The following is a 22,991-nucleotide window of genomic DNA, read 5'->3' on the forward strand; positions in this document are numbered from 1 at the left end:
CTATTAGATGCAAATATAGAACTTAAAAAATTATTTTATTTGGAAATTAGGGAATATTATTTGGAACTAGAATTTTGTGGACTCTAAAATTAGAATTTTATGTGGATTCTAGTATTATATTTTTATGCGGACCCTTATTAGGGTCTTGGGTTATTTATATAAACCCATTGCCATGTTAATTAAGAGTATAGATTGAATTATTGAGATTATAGAATACTGAGATATCCCCTTCTCTCTCCCTTTGCCTTCTTCTTCTTCGCTTATCTCCCTTCTTCTCCCTCTGTCCTGTGACACATGCATAGTATTGCAACTATATCATGAATCGGCGGAGTTTACATGGCACTGATGTCACTGGATGAGAAAGGAAGGCCATGAATTCAATTTTAATCTACAAGAAAAAGCTAAGATCTGATTCTTATTTAATAGATCTGAAGGTATTCCTCTTATGAGCTGAGAGATAAACAATTTAATTGCATGAATAAGTGTTAACGATCATATATATCCAGTTTCATCAATTTATTCCACACCTTTGCATGATTGTATATTTGTATCCGCTATAGATATATTCCACATTTTATTTTTTTAGTCTTCTTCTTAATTAGATGAAATAAGAAGGACCATCTTGCATGTCCATGAAGTCCTATTAGGTATAGGATAGATGTATGTTCATCATTTTGAATTTTGATTAAATCTAACAAATTCCCTTGTGTTGAGGCTTTTCAGTTTGTTGTACTTGTATCTTGAGTTTGTAGAGCAGTCATGAAGTCCTCTATATGGCTAGGACCACATCTAAACTCATCTATAAGTTTCATGAGACCAAGATACGAGAAAACTATATTTCTGGTTGGAGTAGGACTCTAGGGTTTCCTATTCAATCCTTGAGACCTTGTATGATCCAATGAAACATTTATTTCCCCATCTCAGATTGTCTGGAGGTCTACATTGTCTCCCATGCGTGGAACCAAGTCGCTTGGGGCGTCCTCAATCAAAGCCTCAAGCGACCGGCCCTAATACTTAGCCGCATGGGAAGTTCTAGTCTTATCCCAACTCTGTCCCCTAATACCTAGGACGTGGTTTCCTATTCCAATTGGGTTTGATACCTTATTTATAGCAGGTCATTTCATCTTGGACTCATTCTAAATTAGGATAGACTCTAATCAAGACAATTTGGCATTAACTTGGACTCCCATCGTCAAGATAAGGATGTCTCCTTGTTAACCTATCCGAATCAAAGTCAGCTTTTCAATTTGATGCTGGCCACCTCCAATCCCAATCAGGTTGGCATTCTAATTTGGAACCCCAAACACTTGTACAACACCTGCAAGCACTCCTAATTAGATCCAGGAAAGGATAGGGTCATATAAAAGCAAGTCTCATAGGAATCCTAGTTGGACTAGGACTCTGGTGAAAATCTTTTTAAGACCAAAGCACCCATGATCCTATCAGGTTAGATCCTTTTATGCCTCCAACCGGGCATGTTTAAGAGCACATTGGTGGTGTGCAACCATCCTATTAGGTCATCCCTACTCAGACAACTTAATGACATGTATGCAGCCCTAATTTTCACCTCAGCAAACAGCAGTTTACGCAATAGATTTTAGTCACATGTTTACTTCGAAGACATGAAATTTGTCTGATGTTATTAACCTTTGATCTTGGTTTATTTCATGTTGGATTTACAACAGAAAAGGAAGGGTTATAATTTTAGCTAGGGTTGACTCACTACACCTAGTGCCATCATTGCACCAGTGACCAGTATATTCACTATTTTGCAATCAAATTCTAATTTTACAAGGTCAGAATTAAATGTTATCGTGTAATTAGGATCTCTAAATCTTTGATTTCAATCAGGTATTATGAAGATTAGTGCTACATTACATCAGGTTTAAGTTTCAGCAAGTATATGTTGCCCAATACAACCTAGTTAGGTCATATGATGACCAGTATAGCTCGATACCTGTCACGAAATTTGAGACAATTATATAGGCTATTATAAAGCTCAATTGTCAGTTGGATTAGACTGAAGATTAAAAGACACTAATATGCATATTTTCCCTAAATTTTAGTTTCGATCATATAATTGTAAATTTTTAATGACTGGAAAATTGAAGACAACCTAGACCAATTCTAGGGACAAATGTGATTAATTGGAAGTTATCTAGGCTTTGTCACTTATTTCCCCTTATCATTTAATTATTTAGATCAGAGAAAAAGGGATGGAAATCAGGAATTTGCTGAAATAATTGATTGATTACATGGTTTTCACTTGCACCATGAGATGATGTGAAGTATCAAGTATATTGTGATTAGTATCATGAGATAATTGATTTTTTTTTTTTTTTGTATTGGTGGGATTCATCAAGAACTAATCATAATAGGAAACTGCTCTGCCCAGTGGGAGGTCTTGATCTCATTTGGATTCTCTTTTCAACAAAATCCCATATCATTGGTTTTTGCATCATAGATGGGTCATAACTGCATATTTCTGTACATGACATATTCACTAACCTCTATAAATGGGTATTTTAGTGGTAACTGCCCATGTGGCATGGTGGAACATGATGTAAAGTTGTAATTTGTAAACATATATAATTTTCTTTTATTTGGTGTTTGAATTTAAATTCCTATACATCTTTGTTAGGACGCAATAAAAGGCCAAGATGAACTGTGAAGGAATTAGACACTTACCTTTTCACCTGTGGGCTACCTATTTTTCCATATTTCTCACATCGAAAGGCTGCGAAAAGCAGATCGAGATGCATTAGACTGGTGCAGTAGCATGGATCAACGACTACATGGACATGTGTTTATGGTTGTATTTGTGGCACCGCGATCACCATACAGAGATCTGATTTATGTTTTAATCTTGCTTGTTTGATTGTCTGTAGTTTGCCCATCTAGATTGTCTGTGTGTGTGATGTATTATTCTTACATGTCTAGATGGTATCCTAGTGATCAAATCATTAAAACTTATTTGTCCCCTAGTGAGATTTTATATTAAGCACACATGAGGCTTATACATTAAGCCACCATGGCCCTCCACTGTCCATCCTAAGAGGTTTTAGCATATGCTGCGACCGAGCCGCGTGCCTTTGCAAAGGCAAACCCTGTTTTTGTTAGTACGCTTGTAGTGGTGCATGAATAGAGGAGCTGTCAAATGGAAGTATATGCCTCTTGTAGAGCACGCTAGGAGTTTTTGACTTCAGACCGAGATAGTGGGTCATGCTTAACTAATGAATACAATGGTGCACTCCTGGCAACAGGCATCATGTTCCACAGAAACTGAGATAGGAAGTTCAGTGTGCTACTTAGGAAATTCTGGTCTTGATAGTGGTATTCACATTATCAGCATTTATTAAAGAATGGAATGATAGTTGTTATCCACTCCATTAAGTTGGTCCGCTCTAGTGCTTTTCACAAGAGTGGATGTAGCATGACGATGGAGAACTAAACAAGTTCTATCATTGAGTCAGCACATTGAAGAATTGAGCTAGATTCTAGTAGAATGGCATTGTATGGTTGAAAAACTGAATCATGCAGAATTTTTCTTATGACTACATAAGTTTCATATGTATCTGGCTTATTGTTGTTTCTTGGTATAGGAATGAGTTCGAGCAGTTTTAATCCCCTAATGAAAATCTAGAGAGAAGATAATTTGGCCCTAAATACATCACCTGGAGATGTAAGATAGATTTGGTGTTGGATGCAGATAACCTACAATGGGTGTTAAGAGAGGGGAGATTGACATGTCCTAATGGTGCTGACCTTACATATCAGCTAAAGGACATAGTTGAGAACTAAGACTGCACCAATAAAAAGGCAAGACCGCAAGAGTCATTATTCTAGCAAGTATGTCAGATATTCTCATGTCACAAAATGAGAAGATCGACATTGCTTCCAACATAATATTCAATGCTTAGGAAATGTTTGGTGGACAAAAAAAAGGCTTGCACATAGCAGGAACCTAAGGGTGCTCATAAACCTCAAACTGCTAGAGGGCGGCTCTGTCACTTAGCGTGTGATCGCAATGATTGAGTACATTCAGGAGTTGGAGATCCTTGGCTGAGAGATGGATGTAAATACCCAGATAGATACCATAGTGTAGACACTGCCAGATACTTACAATAGTTTTATATTGAATTATTCTCTTAATGGCAAGTCTAAATCTCATCAAGCTGCTCCAACAGCTCGAGGCAGTAGAAGAACAAGTTAAGTAAGCCAAAGCTCCAGAAGTGCACTATGCACAAGCACCACATTCTAAAAGGAAATTTAGGTCGAGAGATATTAACAAGAATAAGGGAGTTTCTCAAGGGTCCGCACAACAACGATAGAGGTGCAGTAACCACCAAGGCAAGACTTGGTTAGGCAGGATACTAAAAAGAAGGGCAAGAAAAAAGTTGAAGGTTGCTTGCATTGTGGCACTGTCATGCATATCTAGCTACCAAAGCTGAAGGTAAAGTGGAAGGTCTATTACCATTCATACAGATATATTGAGGTTGGACCTCATTATCTTGGGTAATGGACCATAGAGGATACTTTGGTTGGAGCAAAGAGAGCATATATAGGAAGTAGTCATAGTCAAATCAGGGAGGACATATGTTTAGTCCATAGTTTAATTTATAGAAAATGTTTATAATTTTTATATTTTAAACATTTGATCTATGAATGATATAAATACTGGTTTTTATCAGTTTTCTTTACTTACAACAATTATTCTATCATAAATGATGCAACATGTTCAACCTATACTATGACTCCAATATGAGTCATTTGGGATACACATGCTTATTGTTAACATGGTCTTTTGAATAAATTTAGAGGGAAGTTTCCTGCTTTACATGCTTATAGAAAGTAAAGGAGATGACCAGTTCCTCTTTTGTTCCGGATATAAGCATTCAAGTGCTAGTAAGTACTAATGATATGCTAAAGAAGTATATGGAATTGGTTTTCTCAAAAAGGTTCCTTTCAAAACAGTTTTGATTAAGTAAGAGAGATATGACTCCACCTAGTTATTCCCCTAGCTTACAGCAGAAATAATGTCTCTATGGTACCAAACACTCATGTCATTCCATCTTTACAAATCATGATTATTTTTGTGGCTATTAGTTGACATTTCAAATTATGGACTCATGTTGGTGGGCTAATGAGTGCCATTGGTTCACAAGAAGTTCCATGAGGAAAGTTGGGCTTGTGATTGGATAATCCATATATAAGTAGGAATTGTTATCCTTCACATTTATGCTATATTCTTCATAGAATAGTTAGCATATAAATGTGTAAAGTACTGGAGAATTGGAGATGATTGGCAACCCTTTCTACCTAGATCATTTGTTTTGGTACTTAAAACTAATTTTTTCTTCATTAGATGAATCATGAAATAAACACGAGGTCTTCTTGCTACTTCTATATCCCACAAAATTATTGCTTATACTAGGCTATGGTATTTGCTGGGGTAGCTTATACTACAAAAACGTTTCATGACCTAAGAGGTCAAAAGAATGCATGAATACACCATGCATGAGCCTTAAGGGTTAAAAACTCAAATACCGGCAATGCCAAACCATTCCATACCGACATAGCCATACCATACCGTATCGCATGCTGACATTATAGTGGGATTTCATCAGTACGGGGTCTGCTGCTAAAACAGCAAGCCTTGCTTCAATGCAAAATGGGAGTGAGGGTATCCCTAAAAGACATTTGCATACTTAACACAAATAACAACTAAGAAACCAAAACTATCTCCTATATAGTCATATACAAAAAAGGGTCTACGTTACACATAGACTATAGAGTCAGAAAAGATTCCATGAATACTTTAGATATTTACCCAAATGAATGGAGTGCTTTCCACATGGAGGATTGAATATTCGTATGTAATCAAAATCGGTTGATAGCTAAGGCTGAGGTTGGGTGATAAGTCGGCTGAGGTGGATAGTGGTTTTATGGAGTTCCTCCTTTATCGCACTTAATAGTCAACCACTTGCAATCCAATCTCAAAGAGCATTATTAGGGGTAGAGGTGTGAACTAGGTGCATGAACTTGCAAGTGATCCCTTGACTTGAAGGAAAGGACATCTTGTTGTCCTATGAAGGTTTGTAAATTTGCATGTATCGACCATGATATGCTAGAGTCCTAGACTTTGTCCTTGATAGGAAGTGAAGTAGTTACTAGATTTGGATGCTCCCGAGGGTCAAGTTGTCCAACATGAAAACAATCATAACGATAGTATCCATATTAGACCTGCCCGATAGTAACTAGAAAGGTTTTAAAAATAATCATTTTACAAAATTATTATAGCTAGAAATTAATTATTTTCAAAAGGAATTCACTTGAATAGTTGTCATAAAAAGATGTCTAACATGATGTAGGGTTTTAATGGGACATAAAACCGTATTTGGGTTGGATAATGGTATAATGCCATAGTCAATGGTCATACAAATGTAGTCTAACATGATGTAGGGTTTTAATGGGACATAAAACCATATATGGGTTGGATAATGGCATAATGCTATAGTCAATGGTCATGCAAAGGCATTAGCATGATGGTAGACTAAATTCAAGACCAAGCTCGTACAGGAATAGGAAGAGCAACAGGTTTTATCCTACTCAAGAAGTTTAGTTATGTGATATGGACTTTATATCTCTATGCTGGACCAGATAGTTAATGTGCAACTAAGTGGACCTGAAGGGACAGATCTTTGGTGAGCTAAAACTTGAGTTAACCTATCCCAGCAACACATCTATAGCAATGTGCTGTCTGTCTCAAAGTCAAATGGAATGAGATTCCAGTTATTTGTTCCCTCATAAATTGGATCAAAAAATATCAGGATTTAATTGAAGATATTGGGATAAAGCAATAGTCTAGATAAAAGGATTGGACTAGATCGGGTCAAGTAAAATTGGACCTAGGTCAACCCTACTCCACTTGGATGCAATCCAAGTGGGGCTAGCCAACCAAGGAAGGTGGCTGCCCCCTCATCAGATATGGCGCCACTAAAAGGGGGGCATCTAGAAGAGGAGGGGGAAACCCCTAGACACAACATCCCTTCATTTTAAGGTTCCTCCTAGAGGCAATAGACATATGCCCTTTAGAAGGGGGCAGCCTCTATGATGGCACCCTCTTTTCTATCAAGTTGGAGTCCAACTTAGACTCTTAATATATGGCAGTATCAAAGTTCGCCAAACCAATACCAGAGAGGATACCATCAGGCAGCTAGCTTGGGATGGTATGGGTCCAACCTTTCTGTTCCACGACATACTGACATAAAGGGAGAGGAAGAGGGAAGAGGGTAAGGAGAAGGAGAAAGAAATGGAGGGAGAGGGAGAGGGAGAGGGCAAGGGCAAGGGCAAGGGTGAAGGAAACCCTAACCCTAACCCTAATCCAACAAGAGAGAAAGGAGGGAGGGAGGGAGGGAGGGGGATGTTACTGGTGGGGAGGGAGGGGGGGGATGACAGATTGAGCCAAGCGATGGGTGAAGGGGGCAGATCGAGTGCTCCAAGTAGTCATGAGGGGAGGGGCACAATGATCATGACTCATGAGTGGGAGATGGGATGGGGGTCTCTCAAAATCGTGTGGTAAAGAGGTTGCTTAATTCCACAAGACGAGGGGAGACTGAGTGAAGAGAGGGGGTTAATTGATCCGGATGAGTAGATTGACCTGCATAAATTGAACCAATTTTAATTAAACCAAGGGGTTAGTGGATGGTTTGGCCATTGCATCGAATAGACAAAGGAAACCATCCCGATTCCCTATCTATCCAGCTTGGTACGCCCTCTCTTGACAAAGTCTAGTTAGGACTCTAGGGGCACTCCAGAGTGCCTAGCATAGAACCTTGGAACCTCTCTTTTATATAAGGAAGGCATCTAAGGGTTCATGCACCCTAAGCAATTCACACACCACCAAGAAAAAGAAACAGACAAAGCTATAAAGTAAGGGTCTTCTTTCTCTAAGACTCGAAAGAAAGAGACAAGGCTAGTCAAGCAAGGTTTTTTTGCAGAGCATTCCTTTATCCTGCAGTTGCTAAAGACTTGGAGCTAAGCAAAGCTCTGGATAGGCACGTCAACTGAAACAGCTAAGGATAGTAGTTCTCAGAAAGTTATGCACTTTCACAACTTCAATATCTCCTAGCATGTATATATCTCTGCCACTATGCGCGTATTTCATATATGCATGGTGATTTTTTAAAAAAGAGCACTCTTGTTCCATATTTATTATTTTATTCCACTGTACAGAGCCATGCCGATGGCCCACCACATCCTATAGAGAAAAGCTGAAGTAGGTAAAAGATGGATGGTATGTTAGAATCTAGCAAGGGCCAATTACCTGCAGATTTTTTCTTGTTGCAAACATATATATTTGCATGGAAGATTTCATAGTGAGGTTAAATCTATATCAGTTCCATCTTGCACCAAAGGTTAGGATTCCTTCAATAATGGATGATTCTCATTACTATCAAGATGTTTCTCCTTTAGCGCAAGGTTTCAAATTCTACTACTACCTTTACGGAAGAGAAGATTTTTATGCCTTTCCTTATTTTGAACTAAATCTGATTATGTTGGCATTGCTGCTTAGCTCCACATCTTAGCCTTATACTAGGAATGTTGGTTGTCTAATACAGCATAATGGCATGAATTTAGTTCGATGTCATCATGGTGTGCAGAAATCTTGTTACTACCCTACTACAAAGTGCGAGAAGCACTAGCTAAAGAATCATATGGCATTCACTGATCGAGGCATTAACTGCATCAAAAATCTAACTCTTCTCAATCTTCCCAATTTTCTGCTTCCATAGGTATTTCAACATCTACTAAGATAATGACTTTGGAGTTTTCCATGACAAACATAATATGGTTTTTTTTTTAAATTGTACTCTTTCTCATCTATTTTTGGATTGGAAAATCTACCTCTTGTTATTTGATTATCTTCTATCATTCGCACAGCACTATCTTGTAACCAGATCACTTTTAGCAATGCTAGTTTTAACTTTTAAGTGCAAGGGCTGGACAAACAGTATAGGAAATAGGTGGCTGGTGGCAGAAACTTCAGAATTTATGACCCCACCAATTAAAGCATCATCAATGCAGTTCTACTTGTGCTACTTTAATATTTAGGAGTTCCAGCTTTATCACATGGTGAGATGTTTGATGGGCTGCTAACTGAATCATGATCGTTCATATTTCTCTAATTCTCTCATGCTGTGATGATTGTTGGGCCAAGGACCATGCTTTTGGGTCCTACTATATTAGATTTAGACCCTTTATACTTGTATTTATAAATCCATTTTTTCAGCAAGATTAGACAACTTGGGTAAATTGGTGATTTTTCATTGTGTTTTGTGTCATATACACCCTAATCCAGTTACCCTTTTCCTTTTCTTCTTCTCTCTTCTCCACCTTAAACTCCTTGAGAAACCATCATCCATATTCCGGGAAGCAGATATATGACTGACAAGTTTCAGCCTTAAATGGTGTGCACAATCATTTTTGTGAATCTTCACTAAACCATCAGAGGCCAGTCTGATGGGAACACACTTCCAACTCTTCTTGTCTAACCATCGTGTAACAATTCAGAGGGAACAATTCAGAGGGAACACGCTTCCAGCTCTTCTTGTCTAACCATCATGTAACAATTCAGAGGGCACATAGCAGCCATGAAGTCAGCAGTTTGTTATTGTAACTTCTAAACCATCTCCGTTTAGTAAATTGTACTCTAAACCTTGAAGATCTTATCATGATGTTGCTTGGGTTTTGAACTACCACAGTAAGCCATCCATGCATTGTTTTACAGATTTGCATTTACAATACTATCAATTAAGTTTCTCAAAGTCTTTTGTCAGGTAATAGTTTATTATTCATGAAAAAAGCAAATATATTTCCATTAGTTTACCCCTGTGCTTTCTGTACACACATCACGTCATAAAATTAGCTTTTTATAGCCTCAGTTGGATAATATGTTCCTGCTTTATCAGTATTTGAATAACAATGTTGAATTATTGTGCACAATGAAACATGGAAATCAGAATGCTTGAAATGTATTGGCTTGCAAACAGACCACTCCAAGGGCAAGTGGTCAGTAAGGTTTTGTTTTTCAAAGGTCTCAGACGAGATGCAAGATGCACTCAAAAGCCTACAGACTGTTATATAGGATGGCTAAGAAGTAGAATCATGGATTAATCATATCCATCATAATATACAAAAGCGCCCATGAATTTCTGTCAGAAGCGATCTGGACCATTGAATCTACTTGACGAAATCCTGCCCACCTAAATTGTAATAGGAGAATCATACTTTAAATCAGTCATGATCCTCAATCCTATTATACATAATAACTTATATAAAATGACTATATTTTCCAACTTTTCTCGTAATAACCAAATTTGTTTTTCCTTGAGGTCCAGATTCTGTTGAACTGGATTCTAACATGTAGGACTTTGCTATAAAAAGTAATTCTTTGTGCACCGCATGTGGTGCAATACTATTGCACCGCCCAATAACATTGGGGCACGTAGTGCATTCAGATAGGACGGGCATTTAATACTGCCCAGTTTTTTCCTTTTTTCAATTTTTCAGTGACGAAAATACCCTTTATGACTTTCTAATACCCTGTATGACTTCCCGTGAGTGACTTCCTGTGGATATATATGACTTTCTGTAAATATATACTATTCAGAAAGTCATATGACTTCCTTTGACTTCCTCACTGTGAATATATATGACTTCCTGTGAATATATATGACTTTATATATTAATAGGAAGTCATACATGTTCACAGAAAGTCATATATATTCATAAGAAGTCATATATGTTCATAAGAAGTCATATATGTTCCCAAAAAGTATATATTCATAGGAAGTCATATATGTTTACAGAAAGTCATATATGATTTTCTGTGAACATATATGACTTCCTGTGAGTATGTATGACTTCCTATGAACATATATGACTTTCTGTAAACATATATGATTTTTTATGAATATATATGACTTCCTGTGAACATATATGACTTCTATATGACTTCCTCTGAACATATATATATTCATAGGAAGTCACATATGTTCACAAAAAGTCATATATATTCACAGAAAGTCATACATTCACAGAAAATCATATATGATTTTCTGTAAACATATATGACTTCATGTAAATACATATATGTTCATAGAAAGTCATATATGTTCACCAAAAGTCACAAGAAGTCATATATATTCACAAAAAATCATATGACTTTTTGAACAGTATATATTCACAAGTCATACAAAGTATCAAGAAGTCATAAAGGGTATTTTCATCACTAAAAAATTGGAGAAAGAAAAAAGCTGAACGGCATTAAATATCCATCCCATCTGAATGCGCTACGTGCTCCAATGTTATTGGACGGTGCAATAGTATTGCACCGCATGCGGTGCACAAAGAATTACTCTGCTATAAATCCCATCTTAGATTACTTGAAAAAATAAATCCCACCTCAAAGGACCTATATGTCACTCCACCTCTCGGCCTCTCACTACAAATCCTTTAACAGCTTTTATATGAGTATTTTTCTCCACTTATGCTTCTGATCCTATGTCCCCATCCACCAAAACTTTCTTCCTAGGCTTGAGTTCTACCACCATCTTAGTTTGGAGGTAATATATTAAGCCTGAAAGCATTTTTGACAAGGTGCAATAGGTCTCCAAAACTCTGCAGGACTCCATATGCAGCCGAAATTTCTCCTACTTCGATTCCCATGGAGCACAGTATTCTATTATTAGGTCTTAGTTTAATCATAACATTAACACATGAAACTAATAATTGAACCCTTTTTAGTTAGATAACTAATAATTAAATTTACCTTATCCATTATTTGATCTCTTTCCCATCTGCACATGTTGTTTTACTAGTTGTTGTTAAATGTTGGAATCACTATGGTAAATTCCTGGCCCATTTGAAAACATGAATAACAGACTTGATGGAAGGGCTTCACTCATTCCTGCATGAACATAGACAGATTTCCAAATTGCACAAGTAGGATCATTTCCAACTTCAGACTGTTAAGGTTTTCGCCAATCCTCTTCCCTCACATCATTTACCCAGCCTGGATGTCAATTTCCATAGACTCAAGACTCAAGAGTATACTCCCCTGATCAGTGGCTCAAGTGCATTAAACAAATGACTGGGAATCAAATGACTTCTAGATCCATATATCAAAAGTGTCCTGTTGCAATAGTTTAGGTCATTAAAAGAGGCACAGCTCCGGTTAATGTTCCCCTATTAATTTCTATCCAAGTATCCCCTGATCTCACATTAGTTTCTAAGCTGTGCAGACTGACAAGAACACTGACTTATGTCACTAAGACCTCGACCAAAAAAATGAATGGAGGAAGATGCTGGAGTTTTGTATTTCCTCCATTGCACGTGTTTCAAATATTCAGAGTCCAGGCCCAATCAAACTGAGGGAAGGGACTAGTGCAACTCAATGGTTATCCTTCACATTATGTCTAACTTCACTTCCCAAACCACAAAAGAATCATTTTATTTGCACTAATTTTATTCCAGCTTGGGGTTAATTTGCTTAAGTTTCACATTATGCCTACAAAACATTGGCGGTGCACTTTCAATTCATTGCGTCATTCATAATCCCATGAAATGCTCTGTTAGTTACCTCCATGCTTCACCCACTAACTTTTTGTTAAAAATATCTGGACCAATTTAAGGATGGAATCCTTGCATATGTGCTAGTTAAGTTGCTTGTCAAAGAGATTCTCAAATTTGGCTTTACAATTATTTAAACTGCTAAATTTAGGCAATATTTAGGACCTCGCAATTTCTATTTCTTTGCCCGTCAATATCATTTGTATACACCCTCATGCAGTTTGAAATTTAGGATCATAATATTTAGGCAGTTGTATAACCAAAAGCATTTCCATGTCCCTCCATCAGCTTTCATCGCTTGCTTTTGAAGACTTGCGGCATTAAAGTTTCACTATCTACAGCTCTAGACTTTGCTTTATTTTCATGCATTGGATAACTATTTTAAAACAGTTCATCAAACAGTTAAATGAAAGTTCCAGTTTACTTCACAATATAAATGTCAATTGCTTGTACGTAGCACTAGCTTGCATGAGTAAATTTAATTATTGGTAGTTCATTGAGGCATTCTGCATTTGGCTCACATTTACTTTCTGCATCACCAATCCGATGAATATCACATTCCTTGCGATTTACTCATATGGTTCTAGCCATGGTTCGCCGTATCGAGCCGGACCGGTCCCTTACCGGTCCGGTTCGGGCCTGTTTTTCGGAAAAGGACTCCGAACCGCACCGAACCGGGCAGTTCGGTGCAGTTCGGGCACATACCGCCCAGAATCAGGCGGTACGGCTCGGTTCTAGACCGGTTCGGGGCGAACCGAACCGTACCGCCCATGGGCAAGGGAGGAGAGGGGGGAAGGTGGCTCAGTTTGATGAGGATCTTGTGTTATTTTATTGGTATCTGAAATAAAATGAAACCTCAAGCACATCTCTCTCTCTCTTTATCATATCTGTTATACCATCTGTCTTGTAGTATCCAATATGATGTATTATATCATATGGATATGTTATTTCATATTATACCAATATTTGGTATGTTGTTTTGTACCAAATTGAAATATATATCGGTATTATAATAGAATGGTGTCAGTATAAGATCCGGTACCGAGATTGTAAAGCTTGTACCATGTATTAGTTCATCGGAATCCAACTCGTAAGATGAATTTGATTTGATTTTTCATCACCAAACAGATGGAAATGTCTGGGGAAGCATTCTGAGAACTTGAGAGGAACCTGAAAAAAAATTTTGAACCTCTGATAGCTAGTAATGGAGGTTCCCCGCCCCAACAATTACTAAGCATTTACCATTATCCTTCTCCCTGTTTGGTACCATGACTCCTTGCTCATTTAACCCTGTGCATTCGTACCATTTTAAGTATTCGTTTCCACAACAATTAATCGCAGTTGTAACAGATAGTTTAGAGGCCTCAACAAGATTTTAAAATAAAAATCTCAGTATTATAATCACACAACACTCAGCATTTATGATTAAAAAAGAAGTATGGGCAATATCTAATATTCCAATTAGTAACTCAAAATGGCATCATAAAATTGAATAATATCTGATTGTATCAATATCATAAATCTTGTGATGCTAGTAGTGGTATATATGTCTCAGAGTTAATGAAGAAATTCTTATGGTGGAATCATAAAATTGAATAACTTCTGATTGCATAATGTTGTGATGCTGGAAGCTTAAACTGTTATATGCGATATCATATAAGATCACAATTGGAGCAACGCTTTTCATAAATAAGTCAAATAGGAGAGAGTTCAGATGTTTTACCACCCTAATTTTAATCAAGTTAAATGGTTGAGGGCTTTATAATGTGTTCTGAATCTTCCAAACTCATTTCTTTCTACATGAAACTGATTCGATTGCAACATATGGCTATTAAGAGTCTTTGTACTGCAATCTAACTCCAAATTGAACCAAAATATGTCAATAATATGCAATATAATGCCATATTGAAGCTGTATTTATCAATTATTAACTTCAAAAATCCAAAAATTAAAAATTAAAAATCGAAAAAAATATTGTGTACCGGTACGCCCAGGCATACCATGTGTCGGTATGGTACGGTACCGGTACCATACCGGTCCGGTCCGGGACCGGCACGCCGTCCGGTACCGGTACAGCGAACCTTGGTTCTAGCAATTCAAAAAATAGATCAAGAAAACTCATCTCACAGTATCCCAAAGTATCTCTCTGGTATTACCCAAAACATCCTCTTTCCTCCTGCTTCACAAAATCCTTACTAAGAACTCTTGTCATCAAATAAATAAGCAAAATTATGCAACTAAAATAACACCATGATATTTTAATGATAACTAATGAACTACTCCTGCTATGCAGTAACAAGTGTCAACTAAACATTTTCTGTTTGCAAGGATGTCAAAAGCGTTCCCACAATCATTCTTTTTATGCAGTCATTGATAACATCATCTTTTTGTACTAGTTATGGATATTTATGCAACTTGGCTGGGCACGACTTGTCTCTCATGAGTTTAACACTTCCAGTATCCTTTATGAGCTTAGTGTTTCCTTTAAATATCCCCCACAAAATTCTCTGTCCACTAAACTTTTCGCTTTTTTGCCAAGGCTAATCACCCATTACATTAAATAATAATGTTCTTTAATTGACTCCTATCATTTGTGATTTCAAATTCTCTCTAGAGCCTTTCATCACCCATTACATTAAATAATAATGTTCTTTAATTGACTCCTATCATTTGTGATTTCAAATTCTCTCTAGAGCCTTTCATATACATTAGGAGCTTCAGTCCGCTGGTCAGGTCCCAAGGTCTCTCTGAGTTTACCACTTCCAGTATCCTTCATGAGCTTCGTGTTTCCTTCAAAATATCCCCCACAAAATTCCGTCCGTTAAACTTTTCGCTTTTTTGCCGAGGCTAATCACCCATTAACATTAAATAATAATGTTTTTCAATTGACTCCTATGATCCTATTCCTATCATTTGTGATTTCAACTTCTCTCCAAATACTTTCATACACATTAAGAGCTTCAATCCACTGGTCAGGCTACTCCACAACCATGGTTGAGAATCTGCAGGCTCTTGAGCACATACAGACTTGGAACCTTGCTAAAATCTTTCAACAAAATTCATCTTCTACAAGTAACCAAGCAGGCCTGCAACTCATGTTTACTTTTCTTTAATCCTAGATAATTTGTAAATTTTCTCCCTCCTGCATGTAGCCTTATCAGCTTATAACCAACTGAAGACTTCATTCACAAGTTATACAACCACGAACCTGGGGTATGACTCTAGATGATCATATATGACAAATTTGAGATCTGAGAGATACTGAAAGATTACACAAATCATAGCCTATGTTCTTCATGTGACTGCAATGAGATATGTGTTTGCCCATGTACCTATGCACAGTCTATGCCCTCTAATTACTGGGTTCATTATATCTTACAGAAGTTTGCTCCTCTAGTCACAATACTATAGCTAAAACATATTGATGTGGAAATAAATATGCTAGTCCAATTTGTGTCACAACCAAAAGGCACTTAATGAACCACAGATCTAAATTATACCAGCATGTTTAATAATGACATGAAAGCACAGAAGAACTTGAGTTTGCAAGTGAAATTAAGGAACCTTTTAAAGAAGGCGACTGCAGACACTGTTATAGAGGCGTTTAGCTGAAGTGACCCATCCCAGAGCTTTTCAGTAGCTGGAGGTACCTTTCCAGCACCTGACTTGATTTGTTCATCCAAACTATCACCATGCTCGGCTGGTCTTTTACCCTCTTCTGTGGAACAATCCTTTTTCCCAGTTTCTGGGCAGTCATCTTTTTCCAAACTCCTGTTTTCTGAATCCATGGAAACATGAGCACTGTTTTTCAACCTTTCATAATTCAAGCATACTTTCTCAGAACTAGATGATTCTGCAGGTATGACATTTAAGTGCACACCTAAACTATCGTTGCAAGGATGATTTCCATAATTTACATAAGTGTTAGGCTTATGACAACATCCACAAGATTTTTCTCCTTCCACAAAATCTTTATTCTGGTCGCCCTTTTTTGCCTCAAGTAGTCCATATTTAGTAAAATCTTGAACATTGCTTCCTCCATCCACATTAAGATTTTTCTCAGCCATCTGAAATCGAGAGGATTCCAACAATGGCAAATCCTGAGAAATCACAGAGCACTGATATGATTTATTTGAAACATCATAATTTCCATGCCCCATATTCATCCCTATATGTGATCCGAAAGAAGCCTGAGACTTCTCCGTGCACCTGCTGACCTGACTACAATATGACTGGACCTTACTTGATACAGATTGGGTGGCCGCTCCATCTTGTCTTGAATCAGTTAATTTAGCTTTAGGGAGTTCTTCAGTGGGTGTTCTAAATGATAGGAAAGACTCTTGATGGTAGGAAGTGCACGATTTAGAACTATCACTTGCAATTTCTTGAAATTGCGCACCTTTTGCAAGCAAAAACATGGATGCACTATCCGTATTGTGAAAATGACAGTTTCCAAATTGAGACTGCACACAGCTGGGTTTAGCAGACTGAAAATTTTGATTGGGAAAAATTTCTGTTCTCCCATTAGAATCGACCATAGGTGGTGCAGCTATAACATGCTGAATACTTGAATCTATTGGTGGCAGGTAATGCAGATTGCCGCTAAAATTTCCAATATATCCAAGAGAAGCACCGTTATGAACATGACCACCTTGATCCAAATCCATCGCTTTTCTTTTTCTAGAGGCCTCCAAAAAATGCAAATCAGAACCATTGTTGGAAGGCACTGGTTTTGTGCTCTTTATAAAGGAGATTTCAGGACGAGCAAAACCAGGATTCATGCTTTCGCCCTGAAACATCATGCTCTTTTGTTTCTCATCCCACATTTTATTGGTTGGATTAGATCCTCAAAGGTTATCAGCTAGAAAAGACATTCATTATATCACAAACCTGCAGCCAAAACAATAACATCGATTAAAATCCATTAAGTCTAGCAATGTCTCCCTCAATATGCATTGAACAAATCCAGAAAGCTAATCTGCATAATGTTATTAATTCACATGTATTCTAATGATGTAGCAGGGAATGAAGTACAAAAAGCTTCACAACAATCACAAATGTAATTTAAATGACTAAATTGCTATAATCTAACGAAAAGAGTAATAGGCTATAATAACATCACAAGCACTAAGAAGATAGTTAACCAAGTCCACAGATTCAATATATATCTAGTAGGATAGCTGATACGTCTAAGAAATTTAACACAACAGAAACAGAAGAAGCCTTGGACTGACATCTAGTTGAGAGAATGGGAATTGCATAATGCTTCCCAGCATTCCCGCCTTTCCCTATATTAGTGGGATGAGGCTGATTGATTTGAAGAAGTAAGAGCAATATAAAACATGAAAGAGATAACATATCCAGGAGATAATTTTGGTTGAGAAAAAGAAGGAAAAATGGAGAAAATAATTTCAATTTTTAGAAATTGTGTTTCTTCCAATATATGGGTCAAAATTTAAATACAATGAGCCACAAAAGAATGGTAAGTATGACTATACAAAAGTGGTAAGTGTGGCTATACAAAAATAGTAAACAACTTTACAATAAAAGGAAAGAAATCAAAGAAAAATATTCAAAAATAATACTACTGGTTGTGACAAATTTCCTTGATAGATTTTCTTACTTGCCGAGATCATAGTTGGCCCTTGATTATTGAGATCTTGACTTGATTCTATCCTTCTTGGCTTTATTCTACGAGATCATTATGATTTTTGGCTTATTCTGTTAGATTTGCTGGAGATTCATGGGATTCTAACAGTTTCTGTCAACACTCCCCCTCAAGATGGTGTATGTATACCCCTCATACTCATCTTGCATACAAAGGAATGAAACAATCTACTACCAAGCCTTTTTGTAAAAACATCAGCTAACTGATTTTCGAAACTTACATACACAATATCTAGAATCCCTACATTCAACTTTTCTTTGATGAAATGTCGATCAATCTTAATATGTTTTGTACGATCATGTTGAACTGGATTGTGAGCAATGCTACTGGCTTCCTTGTTATCACAATATAATAACAGTGCCTTTTCTTCAAGTAGTCGTAACTCTTGCATTAGCTTTTGGAGCCACAAAAGCACACAAACACCTTGTGCCATAGCTCTATACTCTGCTTCTACCGTTGACCTTGGTACTACACTCTATTTCTTGCCCCTCCAAGTAACTAGATTGCCACCAACAAACGAACAATATCCTGTTGTAAACCTTCTATCATCAGGGAATCTTGTCCAATCAGCATAAGTAAAAGCTCTATTTTTAAGTGGCCATGATTGGAAAAAAGTAAACCTTTTCCAAGGTCAGATTTTAAGTATTTCAGAATATGGAAAACCGCATCTAAATGAGTAGTCCAAGGATCATGCATGAATTGACTTACCAGGCTTACAGCATAAGCTATGTCAGGACGTATATGTGAAAGATAGATGAGCCTCCCAACCAAGCTCTGATACTATCCCACATCTACCGCTTCTCCAATGCCGCCTTTTAGCTTATGATTCGCTTCAATAGATAAATCAGCACGTTTGCACCCTAACACGCCAGTTTCTTCAAGTAAATGCAGGATATATTTCCTTTGAGATATAAAGATACCTTTCTTGGACCTTGCAACTTCTATTCAAAAAAAATACCGCAAACTACCCAAGTCTTTGATCTCAAATTCCTTAGCCAAATAATGTTTTAAATTGGTCATTTCTCCTTAGTTGTTTCCTGTTACAACTATATCATCAATATACACAATGAAAATTGTAGTATTACCCATATAATGTTTGATGAACATAGTATGATCTGCATTGCTTTGTTGATAACCAAAAGCTATCATGGCTCTACTGAATCTGTCAAACGATGTTCTAGGTGACTGATTTAGGCCATATAAAGCTTTCTTCAACCGACAAACTTTTTCTTCAATTTTCTGATCTTCAAAGCCAGGCGGAATCTCCATATAAACCTCTTCTTCCAGATCACCATGTAAAAAAGCATTCTTTACATCAAATTGCTACAACTCCCAATCAAGATTAGCTGCACATGATAAAAGAATATGAATAGAATTCATCTTTGCAACAAAGGCAAAGGTTTCTTGATAATCTATTCCATAGGTCTGAGTGAACCCCTTGGCTACCAATCAAGCTTTGAATCTCTCAATGGATCCATCAGCCTGGTGCTTAATAGTGTAAATCCATTTGTATCGTACTAGTTTCTTACCTAAAGAAAGAGTAGTAAGCTCCCAGGTTTTATTTTTGGCTAAGGCTCTCATCTCCTCTATCATGGCTTCTTTCCACTTAGGGTCATTGAGGGCTTGCTTCCAATTCTGTGGAACAGAAACTAAAGATAGAGAAGCACAAAAGCTCTATAGGAAGGAGCCAAGGAGTTGTACGAAACAAAGTTAGAGATAAGATATTTAGTGCCAGATCTAATTCCTTTCCTAATAGCAATTGGAAGATCAAGATTTGAATCATCAGAATTGAAAGTAGGAATTGAAACAAAAACAGGAGACTTACCACAAAATTTCATGGAATCTGAGTCCAGGATTGAAGTTTGACTATGTAGAATGGGTTTAATGACTGTGTCCGCTTTTTTCTACGAGCATATCGCAACAAGTCCAACTTATTCAATTTCATATCACCCTGCGTTGCATTACTTGTTCCTCCATCACCTCCACTCAGGTGCTGCTCATTCTGCTCTAAAGGCATTCTATTTTCACCCTGGCTTATTTGACCCTCATCCTCCCCATGTCTAATAGGATAGACTGGAGACACATGTGCTGGTAAATCTGGTAACACATAATTTGGAATCACCTCTTTCTTTCCATTCTCCCCCTGAAGAGGTGACATAATATGGTTCCATTTCTTAGAAAATGACATCCACACTGACAAAGACTTTCCTAGTGAGAGGATGATAACACTTATAGCCCTTTTTAGTAATAGAATATCCAATAAACACACATTTAAGTGCCTGAGGATCTAATTTGCCAGCATGTTGCCGATGAACAAAACACACACACCCAAAGACCTTTGGAGGAATAAGATATGAAGTGGTGCCTTGAATAATTTCTAGGAGACTTTTAAAGTTAAGTGTCTTCAGAGGCATTCTATTGATTAGATAAGCCGCTGAAAGGACAGCATCATCCAATAACTCTTAGAAATATTCATAGTAAACATAAAACAACGGACAACCTCTAACAAATGCCTATTTTTTCGTTCAGACACCCCATTCTGAGCAGCTGTATTAACACAACTGGTTTGATGCACAATCCCATGTCCCTCTAAGTAGTTAAAAAAAGCACGTTCCATATATTCTGTGCCATTATCAGTTCACAAAATCTAAATTTTGGCACCAAACTGGATACAAATCAGATTATGAAAGGACTAAAAACAAGAGAACACCTCATTTTTTGCATGTATCAAATAAACCCAGGTCATCCGACTACAACAGTCAATAAATGAGACAAACCATCTATAACCAAACACAACAGGACTAAGACCCCACACATCAAAGTGAATGGTTGCACAAGGAACATGACTCTTATTATTGCTAGAAGGATAAGAAGTTCTTATATGCTTAGCAAATTCATGAGCATCACAAACCAAAGTCTTCAAATCACACTATTTAATTAACTCAGGATACAATCTTTCTAAAATATAAAATGATGGATGTCCTAATCGTCTATGCCATTGAATTAACTATTGGAAAGTAGATGTGGAGGAACCTAATGAGGCTTGACGGTTACCGGGGCTTGTATCAAGCAAGTACAGACCATCTTACACTCTATCATAGCCAATCATCTTTTCGGTGCTCAGGTCTTGAAGAACATAATGAAAAGAATAAAATTCGGCTTTATAATTCAAATCACATATGAGAGTACTAATAGACAACAAATTATGGGGTAAACTAGAAATATGAAGAGTAGAGGACAAAGAAAGTAAAGAGGTACAACATACTGAGCCTTTTCGTTTTATGGAAGATAAAGAACCATCGGCTATACAGACTTTATTTTTACCCAAGCAAGGGGAATATGTTAAGAAATTGTCTGAAGACCCAATCATATGATCCGAAGCCCCATAATCAATAATCTAGGAATGATGTGAATTTGAAGAAATAGAGATAAAAGCTGTATGAGATATAGCTAACTGAGCAAGATTAGAGGAAGAGGAAGAAACCATGGAGGGAAAATCAAATCGAGCCATAAGGCATCGGAGAGTTTGCAACTCTTCAGTGGAAAGACCAACAGTATTAGTGCTTTCATCAGGCCCAATTGTCTCCATTATACCTGACATATGAGCCTATGATTGAAGAGTTTCCATTTTTCGACCACCTCATCCCTTGATTGGCCAACCATGGAGTTTCCAGCAACTTTTCTTGATATGTCTAGTTTTCCCGCAATAATCGCAGGTGAGATTATCTTTTGCAAAGGATTTCTGATCACTAATCCTCCCTGGTTCCACTTTGGCAGGTTTAGAGAACGAGTTAGCCACCATACTCGAACGATCTATAGAAGCGGCATTCAACATAGCATTCCTTCGGCTCTCCTCCTGCCGCATAAAATCATAAGTCTGCCTCAATGAAGGGAAAGGGTCCTTACCCAGAACCTGGATCCGAATCTAATCATATTCATCATTTAGTCCAGCCAGAAAATCATACACATGGTGTTTCTCCATTACTTTATGATACTTAGCAGCATCCTCAGAGTTGAAGGATAAGCACTCTTCGTAGTAATTGAGTTCCTACCATAAAGCACCAAGCTCGAAAAAGTATTCTGCAATTGGCATCTCCCCCTGCTTCATTTCATGAACTTTCTTTCGTAGTTCATATACCAACGCATCATTCCCTTGATGGGAATATATTTTAGCAGCAGCATCCCATATTTGTTTAGCTGTGGTGAGAAATAAATAGTCACAAGTAATCTGTGGTTGCATAGCATTAATAAGCAAAGACATGATAAGGGAACTTTCAGATTCCCATTGGCTTAGGGTTGGATCAATGGCTAGAGATTTTTGTCTCTTGCCTGTGATATAGCCTTGTAATCCTCGAGCTTGAATAAACATTAAGCAAGATCTTGACCAAGCCAGATAATTTGACCCATCTAACTTAATAGGACTAATATTCAAAGAGGGATTATCACCAAGGATTCCATTGCTCCTATTGCTACTGTTGTCAATAGATTGCTTCCATTCTGCCTTTTTTTTTAATTGCTTCAAGCCCTAAAAACAAATATCAGCCGAATCATACACAATACCCAAATCCCCACTAAAGGACTTCCAAAGCCAAATGCGAAGCTAGAGTAGTTGACGAGAACAGTGGATCTGATAGTAGAATAGCATCGGCAACAAAGATCTCTCAACGGCGACATGCAAGCACGAGATGAA

At 37.3% G+C, this 22,991-nt stretch overlaps 1 protein-coding gene across 4 annotated transcripts in view; it reads right to left on the reverse strand.

Moving 5' to 3' along the window:
* Nucleotides 1-22,991, reverse strand: part of LOC105033694 (uncharacterized) — a 76,884-nt gene that overhangs the window by 12,759 nt on the left and 41,134 nt on the right. For 3 of the 4 annotated variants that reach the window (XM_019846745.3, XM_010908589.4, XM_073251136.1), the window contains one exon: nucleotides 16,198-17,523. In XM_019846745.3, coding sequence (XP_019702304.1) covers nucleotides 16,198-17,459 — 1,262 coding nt within the window. In that variant the 5' untranslated portion in view covers nucleotides 17,460-17,523. Of the gene's footprint in view, nucleotides 1-16,197; nucleotides 17,524-19,009; nucleotides 20,772-22,991 lie in introns of those variants that run through there. The other variant, XM_073251139.1, reaches the window with a different exon arrangement.

Source organism: Elaeis guineensis, chromosome 1 (genome assembly GCF_000442705.2).
Source record: "Elaeis guineensis isolate ETL-2024a chromosome 1, EG11, whole genome shotgun sequence".
NCBI classification, from domain to species: Eukaryota; Viridiplantae; Streptophyta; class Magnoliopsida; order Arecales; family Arecaceae; genus Elaeis; species Elaeis guineensis.